The sequence below is a fragment of the Prunus persica genome, chromosome G3 (assembly GCF_000346465.2).
Source record: "Prunus persica cultivar Lovell chromosome G3, Prunus_persica_NCBIv2, whole genome shotgun sequence".
Classification (NCBI taxonomy): Eukaryota; Viridiplantae; Streptophyta; class Magnoliopsida; order Rosales; family Rosaceae; genus Prunus; species Prunus persica.
The window spans coordinates 20,936,579-20,947,910 of record NC_034011.1 but is presented as its reverse complement, the minus strand read 5'-3'; the positions used below and the strand labels follow the sequence as shown (position 1 = coordinate 20,947,910).

Sequence of the window (11,332 nt, the reverse complement as noted above, 5' to 3'; positions counted from 1 at the left end):
AAAAAGTGGGTGCAAGATCAAAAGGAGAGACAACAAGTGACAATATAATAAACACCTAAAAGAAGGAAGTGATGTAATTCTAATTACTGATTTAGGGTTATTATTTGGTATGTGGTCCAGGGACAATGATAGCGCAACGTAAGCGACGGTATGGACACGTGTTGCACATGTAGCTGTTCACTGTAGCTTCAAAGAAACTCCCGTCACGACCGTACGATCTGATGACCATAAGATTCATTGACCGTCTGCATGGTTTCGATTTGGTCGGTCCAACTTGTCGCCTTCGTAGTCTTCCAGTTCAATCGAACTCAGGCCGGCCCACGTGGGCCCAAACATGCACCTTAATTGAAGCTGGTTTAGTAATAATTTCATAATGGTCCCAAAATAATTAAGACAAAGTTATTATAGTAAACGTCATAAGGTGTATTATTAATAACCAATTACTCTATGATTTGACATGCATTGAACCAAAATAAAATATTAAATTATTTACCAACCAAATTTATAAGTTACCTTAAGGGGTACTAATGAGAATTTCTCCTTGGCTAAATTAGGGTTTTATTTCCAATTGTTTTGATCTCATTTCACTTTGACGTTTACAATTATAACCTTTTATGGTTTAGAATTCAAATGAATTTAGTCTTACTAGTATTTCGATTTACGTTCACGAATATATGTTCTTCACAATTGAGATACTAGTAAAAATTTAAATGGATTGTGAAGGACACGTAGCTAAAGCGATTAATAGTATTAACTTTTGCATATGAGATGTGTGTTGGGTTCCTTCTCCCCAGTATCGCTTTGCAATCCGATACAATATTTATATGGATAAAAATGTAATTTAGTGTTATTATATGAAATTTAGCAATGATAATTAAGAGAAATTAAAAGGGAAAATAAAGGAGAAAAATGGAGGCCCATCAACTCCATTAAGAGACAGAAAAAAAGAGTGGGCAAGAAAGCAAATGAGTCATCAGTTTCAGACTTCTTCTTACTTTCTCTCTCTTTAAGCTCTGAAACAAATGTAGAGAATTTATACCCTCAAAATTGTCACTCACCTTCCGCACGGTAAGTCCCAATCCAGCTTTCTCTAACTTTCTGTTTGGTCTCCCAGAAAATACAACGAACAAAAGAAAAAGAAAAAAAAACGAAGAAAATTCGGATCGCAGTAACTGCCACTAGTCTTAGACCAAGCTGTTATTTATTTATTTTATTTTTTGTGAAATTTTATTTTTAAGCTCTTTACTCTTTGTGTCGTCTCTGTGACTGAGAGTGTGTTTGGGTTGTGAATGATTTGAAGGTCTTGAAAAGGCGTTATGATGAGGGAGATGAGCAAAGAACACCCACCAGAGCCTCTTGATTTCTTCATTTGGACTGTTGAGGTAACCAATTTTCAGTCTCTTTTTCTCTTTTTCTGTCCTTGTTTTTGGATATTTCTCATTCAATCAAGTAGATCTTGTGCGTTGTTACTGGAGAATTGTTGTTTGGGACATCTGATTTTGACTTCATTTTTTTTGTTAATTTATTGCTAGCTCATACATCTGTTTCTCTTTGAGTTAGGCTTTGTATATATGTGTGTTTGTATGTATTAACTTTTTGAAATTTTGGGGTTTTTTTTAACATCTTGTGATGTATTTTCTTTTTGATGGGGTTGTTACTGGGGGAACAGTTATCAAGTGGTAGGTTTTAGTTTTGATTATTGTGAAATAGACCAACTTAATGAATCGAAATAGAGGAGACTTTTCATGTAATCTGCTAATTATCTTTCATACTTGGCAAGCTGGGAAATTCATCAGTTTCATTTGAATCCATCTCATGTTGTTACTACAGGAAATAATTGCCTTCACTCATCAATTCATCCTCCTCCAACTATTATTCGACACAATCTTCTTTCTTTGAGTTATGGTTCTTGAGGTGTCAGGCGTTTGACTCTTTGTCACTTTATAAAACGATTCTAATATGATACAGAACAATCGTTTGTTGTTAGTGCAATACCGTATTATCTGTTGCTATTCCCTTGGTCAGGACCCTCCTCATCTTGGGGTGTGGAAATTGTTTCCCTGTCCATAGAATGATGAATGGATTATAATTTTTTTTTTAACAACTTCACAAGTGAACAAAACTATGAGCTAAAGCTTGAATGTGGTCTTTGACTCTGAAGTTGTGCTAAAGATGCCTCCACCTAACTATTAGTAGCTATGAGTAAGTACGTTACAGTGAAAATAAAGAGACAAACACATTACTATTGGTCTTAGGAATCTTAGGATTACCTCTGGGAACAGATATTTTGTGACTAAAGGGGATTATTGATATTAAAATTAAACACAGCCAAGTTACAGACAAAAACATTTCTTTGCCATGTGAAGTAATGCCGTTTGATATGGATGAACTCTAGTCGGATAATCTCAAAAGAAAGAGTTTAAATTGCCCTAAGTTTAAGGTTGTCCTGAACAAAAATTTGGGTGAATATTGTTTTTTTTATTTTTATTTTTGGGTTGGAGGGACTGTTATATTATAACAGTGACTTAATAATAGCCTGAGTTTATCATGTGCCCTGATGAAGGCCTCATGTACATATTTTTTGGCCATATATAATAAAACGAATATAAAGATACATGGCTCACCCACATGTATTCTCATGTTTATTTTCCCCTTTCGTACAGGATGTCGGTTTGTGGTTGGAAGAGATAAACCTCGGCAGTTACCGGCAAACTTTTAAGGAAAATGGAGTCAATGGAGAATACCTGGAAGGCATGTCAATGTTTACTACTGAGCAGATTCTTCGGTTTATAAGACGGTGCCACATGAAATGGGGAGACTTTATCACGCTGTGTAAGGAACTAAGGCGAATTAAAGGTCTGTAGCCTAGAAATTTTCCTAGCAGTCTTTATCATGCTGTGAAAAAAATGTCTTTGTGTTCGTTCTTATATCAAAAATTTCATTTAGTCTCTGGAGTTATTGGATAAATAGATTTGAATAAGGGTTGTGATTATCTTACTGTTGCATTTTCTATGCACAGGTACATATGACATTTGATTATTGGAAAATATAATTATTCCAAAAGTAAAACAGAAAAGAGAGTTTTTGTAGAGTATATGGATTGGTGAGATAGACTGGCCATGCATGATCCATTCATTTCATGCACTCAAATGTCTACTGATAGCATAGCACGCTGACACTAAGAAACCGTTCTTATGCCTCATTCAATAGCATTGTGAAACTCTCTCTTGATCTCATTATCTATCCTAGCAAGCTGAGAATTTAAACCTTTCTGGAATCATATTTCCCTTGAGCTACATATATATGCCTTTTTCCTCTGAAATTTGAATTGCATTTAGATACCATCTGTGTGTGTGCTAAAACCAAGTTTATGTCCAGTGGCTTGCCTGAAAGGGGAGCAAAAGGTCCGCAGGCCATGGTGGGCTCCATCTTGCCTCTCAGTAGTATTTGTCAAGGTGGCAAAGCGTAACAGACAATCACGGGTTGTTTCCTTGAAGCTGGAACCATAAAGGATGATCTTATATGTACCTACATATATTTTCTTTATTTCTTTTTCTTTTTTTTGCCTAGAGAACAGAGTAGGAAAGTACTTTTTTCCTTTCTTTTTTTTCTCTCGAGTCTGTCAAATTACATGTTCGTTCTTCTTTGGAGAACTCTGTTTTTATATAGCCTTTAATGTATCTATCGCTGGTCTTTTGATCTTTATATGTTTGTTTACTTTGAGAACCATGATGAGGCAATCAAGTTCTTGTTGCAGATCATCCAGCCCATGTTTATAAAGTTACTGTTTCCCCTTAAAGTAATGATTTTGATCTTTGAGTTCGATTGTTAGTGTTTGGGTCAGTTTCACTGGTTTGATGATCACAAAATTCTGGAAATGTAGAAATTGACAATTTGGCTTCTACTTCTCTGAGTGTTTATAATTAACACATTATTTGTATAATGTCTGTATTCGATTGGAAGTTTATAGATAAAGTCAATTTATCTTCAAACTCAAGTAGTCAAATTACCTCTTTTTAGATCTTGGAAGTTGGTGGTAATCAAGGTTCACGGAATGTAACTAAAGGAGCATCCTTGAGTTGATGTTGTCACAGGCCTCTGCATTTAGGTGTCGGGGAAGCTGCTTATAATTGTTTAAGCAGTTGTTGGAACCCCCATTATAAGTTGCCATTAATAAATGTAGGGTTAGATGAGAGACAGGGAAGACGAAGATAACATGATTTGATTCGGCTGTCTCTGCATAACCAAAGAGGGGATGTCGAGAGATTTGGTGTAGTGCTCAGTTGGATGTGGACTAGCATTATAATACCATTGTTTAATATTTGCTGAGGCGAGGGCCTGAATCCGGACTTGGCCTTTTTGGGTGGTGTTATACCATCGAGCTGAAAAGGGTGAGCATGGGTGGGATGTCTAGGGTTCAGAGTGTTTTTTTTTCGGTCGAAAAGGGTTTTCTTGTGCTTGTTTACATCCAAGTTAGATATTTATTTTATCATCGCCAATTCAACACGGATGACTTCCATTCCAATGCATTAACGGTTGAGAGTCTAGCACGCTCTCATGGCGATTGTCCCAAGCACTGTGGGGTGGTGGAGAATTGCTAATAAATTGCACAAACCTTGCTTGAACCAACATGGTAGGTTGGGTACGCGCCGACAGCAATGGTCTACCACAGACTACTATTGATAGGACAACTGCAAAACATGAGCCATCATCGAACATGATAAAAAATATGACCTTTTCAACAGATTATACAGATGGGACTTATCGTAGTGACTTCTCAAACAATGAAAAGTACCAATGTGATATATTTTCATGCATATCATCAATCAAAAAGCACTTCTCACTAATTATTTACACTAGAATCATTATTTGTTCAAGCAATAAAGACTTCTTTATTACGAGTTGTCGACGTGGAAAATTTCTAATTATTGATGCATATGAAGTTCACAATGCATGTACGAACAATTGAATTAACTCTTATTTTATGCATGTAAAGCTCATAAAACATAAACATTCAGATTTAACTTATGACCGACTGAGGGTACCAAAATATTTATTCTCAGATAATATATAGACAAGGGCCACATTCAAAGGAGTAGGTTAAGCTTGAAAATTATTGTTAGGGGCCTAGGATTCTCCCCTTTGGAAGAATTTAACTACCAACTGATTCCATAAGCTACCGTGTACCTTCCAATCTGGGCCAGTCAAACAAATGGATAGAATGGATGCGTATGCTACGGATATATAATGATTACAAGTTGTCAACAACTGTAACATCCTAGGTCACCTGAATAGTAAACATCACATTCCACAGTTCCATCAACTATGTAGCTTTACAGTTTGGCAAATTGAAATAATAACTAGAATTTAATTCGAGTTGAAATTAAAGGCTGATAATTCGGTAATTTTTCCCCGATGCTAATTTTGGTTAGTGAGGTAGAAAAATTGATTTTTTTTTTATTTTTTTTTTTGTGTGGAGAGAAGGGCGATAGAATTTTTATTGAAGGACGAGTAATTAGTAAAAAAAACGAGTTAAGGAAAATCTAAACAACTCAGTAGTTGTGATGTGGCCAGCTGATACATGATAAGGGTGTTTTCCAAAGCTGCTAGAAAGTGAGAAATGGGAACATTAAGTTATATAACAATGCCTTTTACTCACAAATTTCAGTTTATTTTTCGAATTAATGCAGATCCGCAAAACTGTTTCAGGATATACCATTTTGATCTGCCAAAAAAAAAAAATACAAAAGATTTCACTCCTCCAAATTTCGGGAAACAAAACAATAAGAAGAAGCCCAGTCATCCAATGCCACTAAAGGAAGGAAATCCAAAGTTGCTCAACCTTCGATATCTCCAAAATTCCAAGCCCACAAGGGCATGGTTTGCGCTGTTGAGTATTCTGAACACAGTTAACAAACCTCATACGCCACAGCTGAAAGAACTGCTGCTGATCAAGAACCACCTGTGGGTCCACTACTGGTTTTGCTAATGACCCCCTTCCCAAAATAATCAGCGATCACAGAAAAACCATCCTTCGAACTTTTAACTTGCTGGAAGAACCGATCCTGATCTTTGGAGTTCTGCTCTAAACTTCTTTTCGTTTCTAGCACAGATTTGTATTCCGGAGCACATACAGGACATTCTTTCTCATTATCGCCGAGGCATCGCTGATGGAATGAGTGGATACACATAAAATGCACAGCTGGGAGATCAAGAGTGAAAGTACATGCAGTGCACTTGCTGAGCTGAAAAATTCTAGCATTTGTCCTAAGATCCTGAATTTCTTTTCTCATTGCCGATGTGGTTTCCTGAAGAATTAAAGGGTTCATTAGATAATCTCTCACACATGCACACACGAAACAACCACACAATAGTTTGAATTGAAACCTAAAATGGTGTTAAGTGTTTTTTTGTTTTTTTGTTTTTTTTTTTTTGCAGATGATTTATTTTTGGTCCAATACACACACACACAAATGTATATTCTCATCAGAAATCAGGAAGAGTACCATCATGCCTGTCCCGTATTGATTACTTTAGCTGGAGATATCTTTCATGAGAAAGACTCAGCTTCACCTACTCATGTAATATAGATAAAAGAACTATGACATGCCAAACAGGCCTGATCATTTCCCTTGTTTAGACTGAAGTGTTTGTTAAAGTTATTTGGATTATTTTCTCACTTGCTAAATAATATGCCAATTTCTTTCAAAGAAACACTTTCACTGGTCAAGAAAATGTTGAATTGTCCAAAATGTAGATTTTCAGTTCAATGTCTAACAAAAACAAAACAAAAAATAGAAGTCAGTTCAAAGTAACCCTATCCAAGAACCCTGAAGATGATCCCTAGATTTTATTTTTTCCGTGATGCACTTATCTCATAGCTATTTGAAACACTTCAGTTTTTTTTTTTTTTTTTTTTTTATTCCTTATTGTTCATGCCATTTTAAACCTAACTAGATAGTCATGCAAACTTATTTGATACATTCTACTTTGACAAGATCACAATCATGTCATTACAAAAGTTTCCAAGGAAGACTTCAAGAAGGAACAAAGAATGTTAACCAACTTTTACTGGAGGCCAGTGAAATGAAAGAAGAGGTATAATAAACAAGTTAACAATGACAGCTGCAAAAAATAAGCACTAACCTGATACTTGTCAATAGCTCGACGGTCCTCTTCGATCAACTTTGATTCTTGTTCAAGCTTTCGAGCAATGTAATCCTTAATGACAGAGAGTGTGAGACATGGATTTCTGGACAGTGTTTGAAGAACAATAATAGGAGGCAAGATGTCATCCCTTTCTATATATGTCAAAACTTCCTTCACTTCCTTGGAGCAATCTTCTCCAAGTTCACCAAAATATTTTAGCAGATCTGCCCACAGACTTGGGTCCCCACCCTTACCTGAATCCCCTAGTCGTTTGCAGCATGCAATCAAACCCTCATGATCATGAACTTGCATGTAGCAAGCAATCACCTCTTTATAGAGTTTCATTTTTTCATATAGATAGAGAAGGCCTTCCTTAAATTCATTCATTTCACAAAGGATTATGGCAAGATCAACATCATAAAGTGGATGTTCCAGCTCAGATGGCCATGCACTCTTAAGCAGTCGTAGCCCTTTCTCTTGCTTTTCCACACGGTCCTTTTCCTTATTTGAATCTTTGCCATCAGCAATAAATTTCCCATTGGACCCTGATCTTGATGTTGCTGTTGCACCTGATCTAGCCCTGAGATTTAGATCTTCACCATTGCTAGCTTGTGATATTGATGAGAAGCTCAAGTCATTGGACAAGTACAACTCCAAGAGTGTGTTATGGATTTCTACTTGAGCAGGAGAGTCCTTCACCTTGTTGGTATACTTTTCAAGAAAATCCATAAGCGACGGCAAATGATGGATGAAGATGTTAAGAAAATCAACAGGAGATGGCAACATATTTAAGTATGCAACATTAGAGGCTCCTCTCTTGCCTGATTCTCCATCTTCAGTGCACAGCCTCATAAGTATCTCAATTGTCTCCACAGGCTTGTGCTCTACGAGAATCTTACCATACTCTTTCACTGTCACTCCAGCTTGGCTTGGTTCAAGGCTTGAAATATATTGCAAGGCTTCCTCATATCGGCCAAGGTCTTCAAGTAAGATCTTTAAGTACCATTCGTGCTTCCCTGCCTTTTTAGCAACATACATTGCATGCTCATGGTAGTTGGTCGCACGGCAGACTCTTATTGCAGTCTCCACATCAAACTTATGTTCTCCAACACCATCCTCGCTTTTAATAAACACATTCAGCTTGTCAACATCTTTCAATTTGGTGTAGCAATTCAGTAGAAGAGTGGTATGATCTTTAGAAGCAAGCCCCTTCTCATGCAATTTTTCCAAGTAATTTGTAAGGTTGTAGATTCTTTGTGCATCTAGAAACTTCTGTATCACATAAGAAGGCTCAAGGTGACCAATGGTATGGATGTACTGAGCCATTGCCTCATCATAATCTTGCTTGCTATACAGATGATCCCCATACTTTCTTAGCACTTCTGCAGTTGCGGCAGCATCCGCTTGCTGACTCTGAACAAGGTTGATGGCAACAGTATAAAGATTCTTCTTAAAGAGCATATCTAACTTGCTCTCCATATCCTTCTCCCCGATGCACAAAGCTGACTTGTCAGCCATTATAAGTATTATGTTACCCCATTCACAAAGCATGTGAGAAACCTCTTTAACCACTAGGCTGTGGGCAATTAGACGGTTCTTCAGGTCATAAATGTTGAAAGTATCGTTGCCATTTCTTTGATCTGCAATAACACACAGAAGGTATCCACGAAACCACCCCAAAAATTTCTTTTGTCCTTCAAAAGCCCAACAAGGGCCTCGCCCATCAACTTCATAAAAATACACAGCCTCAGGTCGACCAATTATCAACTCCTGATCAAAATATATACATAAATAAAATGCTAAGATATGCATGAAAATACACCAACGAAGATGAGGCTGGATTGCATACCGAGCGATCACTCATGGCAACACTGTTGGCATTACTTCCAATCTGATCTAGGGTTTGCCCCCTTGAAGTTTTATTCTGCAAGATGAACAAGCTCACAGAAGATGGAGTCACGGCAAACAACTGAAGGGCCTGACCATCCACTCTGAACCCCAGTCCCGTCACCGAGGACTGGCTCTTGTCAGAGAGGTTATCAACCTCAAGCTTGAACCTGGTGATACGTTCTCGCGCAATATCCCCTTTAATGCAGTAAATGCAACCATTATCTAAGCCAATAGCTATAAGCAGTATTGGAGGTGCTTCCTCTAGTACTAGAAACGACGTAATCTGCAGTAATAAGCCAAAACTAGACTCAAAACCCTATTGTTTCAATCGAATTCAATGTTTCACAAATTCCAATAATTGGGCACATGCACTACCTTTGCTTCAGGAAATTGGTTGGTGAATATCCTCAAGATCCCAATGCAATCAGGGCTCGTTGAGCTCGAGCTCGTGCCCTCCGACTGCATTCTATCCAGGTCGAAAACCTTAAGGCACATTGCCGATTGCTGCGGAGTAATTTGTTCATCTTCTCCGATTGTCACCAAATAGTTGCGTTGCTGATTTAATAATAACAGGAGAAAATCAACAAACGTGTCATCTCCTAAACAATTACTGAAAAAATGAAACTAAACCTAACATCCAGAAATCAAAGTTCCAAAGTCCCAAAATTTCCCAAATCCTTCTTTTTCTGTTTTCCAAACTTTCCGGAGAACCAAATACAAAATCACTAAATCAAGATAAAATGTTGTAAATGGAGGCTCACCTTGAGCTGCTGAAGGAAGAGTACGGAGGAGGAGTGAGCTTGAAAGCCATAACTGAAGTTGAGGCCGCGGTCGAGGAAGCTCACGGTGCCGTCGTCGCAACCGATCACCACCTTCCCTCTGCCGCTCGAGCAACACTCGATCCTTCCGCTGACTTCCTCGGGGATCGAGCACTTTCCCGCCAATTTCTTCTCAAAGAACTCGAATTTCCTCCACTGGTACATTGCGAACTCTCTTCTTTACCAGTAATTGATAACCTCGCAGATCGGGCGGCTCTGATTTCAATTTTCAAGGGCTGAGATCGACGGCCAAAGCCAACTACTTGGCGTCAAAACCCCAGAAAGCCATTTCCTTTCTCTCTTTCTGAAAATCGTCTTCCTCCTTTTCTCTGATAATCGGGTCGGGTTCCACGGCAGTTGCAGAAGAATGATTACAGCCAAAACGGTATTCCGGATCCGGAATAAGCCAGAAACCTATAAACGATGTCGTTTCATGGCAGTCGAGGAGCGAAGTTCTGATTCTTTGCTGATGTGGACTACTTTAAGCTGTTGGATTACTTGAATGGTTGAGATTTTAAAATAAAAAAAGCAGGAAAATGCAGAGATCCTTCAATAAGCTACCTTTTTTAGGAAACTTCTGGAACTTAAAACAGTTTCGTTTTTCTCTTCGTTTTTACGGTCGAAGTTTGTTTTTATCTAGGGTAAAAATGAATTTACAATTTGTCACTTGATCAGTTGATCTTTTGCAATCTCAGTTATTGGGCTTTCATGCGATACATATCTTTGAAGGCCCAATCTTCTACTCTATTTTCACACATGTAGTAAGGGGCAAAAAAAATTAAGTCTTCAGTTTGTTGGAGAAAGTCGCAATTTCATATCTTATGAACGATATTAAGGGTTTGTTTGAGATTGTTTTTTTAAAAAGTGCTTCTGCTCAGTGCTTCTAATAAAAGCGTTTTTATTATAAAAATCTTGAATTTTCTTAAAAAATTAAAGTGCTTCGTGGAAAAGTATTTCTATGACCCATAAGCGCTTCTAAATTTTTTTGCCAAACGTTGTTAAAAGCGCTTTTAATTATCAGAAAGCGTTTTTAGCCATTCCAGAAGCACTCTTAAACAGACCCTAAATTTCATTTGTGATGCGAGAATTTAAAGATGTATCTTACATCACGCTCCGAGTTCAATTTTCCTCTCTCCATCTGTTTTTTTCTTCTTCTATTGAAACATAAGTTTAGCATGTACAATTTTTCTTATTACAATTTTTCTTAAGGTTAAAAAACAGAAATAAAATAAAATAAAGTGCATGAAATTGTCCTAAAAAGAGTTTAGAAAATGATTGAAGCCCTGCATGGGATATGATTGGGTTTTATTGACCCAGCATCACATGCACATGGTGTGGGCCTTGCCCTATTAGTAGACTCATGTGATTGCTTGCATTTGACCAAGAAGCCCGACACTAGGTCAACAATTTGTTAGAGCCATGCATAGAGTTGGTTAAAAGTTATTGATGTACCTTCTTCTTATTCACAACTTAAA

The 11,332-nt window shown here is 37.4% G+C and overlaps 2 protein-coding genes across 3 annotated transcripts; one reads left to right on the top strand and one right to left on the bottom strand.

Moving 5' to 3' along the window:
* On the top strand, positions 906-3,822 carry LOC18782944. 2 transcript variants are annotated; one of them, XM_007215085.2, is made up of 4 exons: positions 906-1,068; positions 1,301-1,382; positions 2,664-2,856; positions 3,379-3,822. In XM_007215085.2, the coding sequence occupies exons 2-4, from the start codon at positions 1,317-1,319 to the stop codon at positions 3,507-3,509; spliced, it is 390 nt and encodes a 129-aa protein (XP_007215147.1). In that variant the 5' UTR covers positions 906-1,068; positions 1,301-1,316; the 3' UTR covers positions 3,510-3,822. The 2 variants fall into 2 exon arrangements, with proteins under 2 accessions (XP_007215147.1, XP_020416493.1); XM_020560904.1 differs by lacking the exon at positions 906-1,068 and adding an exon at positions 1,092-1,168.
* On the bottom strand, positions 5,615-10,281 carry LOC18782025 (vacuolar protein-sorting-associated protein 11 homolog). Its single transcript, XM_007216235.2, has 5 exons — positions 9,801-10,281; positions 9,415-9,594; positions 8,999-9,322; positions 7,147-8,919; positions 5,615-6,308 (listed from the first exon to the last, which is right to left on the bottom strand). The coding sequence occupies exons 1-5, from the start codon at positions 10,020-10,022 to the stop codon at positions 5,952-5,954; spliced, it is 2,856 nt and encodes a 951-aa protein (XP_007216297.2). The 5' UTR covers positions 10,023-10,281; the 3' UTR covers positions 5,615-5,951.

Coding starts and splice junctions, on each gene's coding strand:
- LOC18782025 (XM_007216235.2), bottom strand. CDS start 10,022: ATGTACCAGTGGAGGAAATTCGAGTTCTTTGAGAAGAAATTGGCGGGA. Junction 9,595..9,800: donor TCTTCCTTCAGCAGCTCAAG/GTGAGCCTCCAT, acceptor TTATTAAATCAG/CAACGCAACTATTTGGTGAC. Junction 8,920..8,998: donor TTGCCATGAGTGATCGCTCG/GTATGCAATCCA, acceptor TATTTTGATCAG/GAGTTGATAATTGGTCGACC.
- LOC18782944 (XM_007215085.2), top strand. CDS start 1,317: ATGATGAGGGAGATGAGCAAAGAACACCCACCAGAGCCTCTTGATTTC. Junction 1,383..2,663: donor TCTTCATTTGGACTGTTGAG/GTAACCAATTTT, acceptor CCTTTCGTACAG/GATGTCGGTTTGTGGTTGGA. Junction 2,857..3,378: donor GGAACTAAGGCGAATTAAAG/GTCTGTAGCCTA, acceptor GTTTATGTCCAG/TGGCTTGCCTGAAAGGGGAG.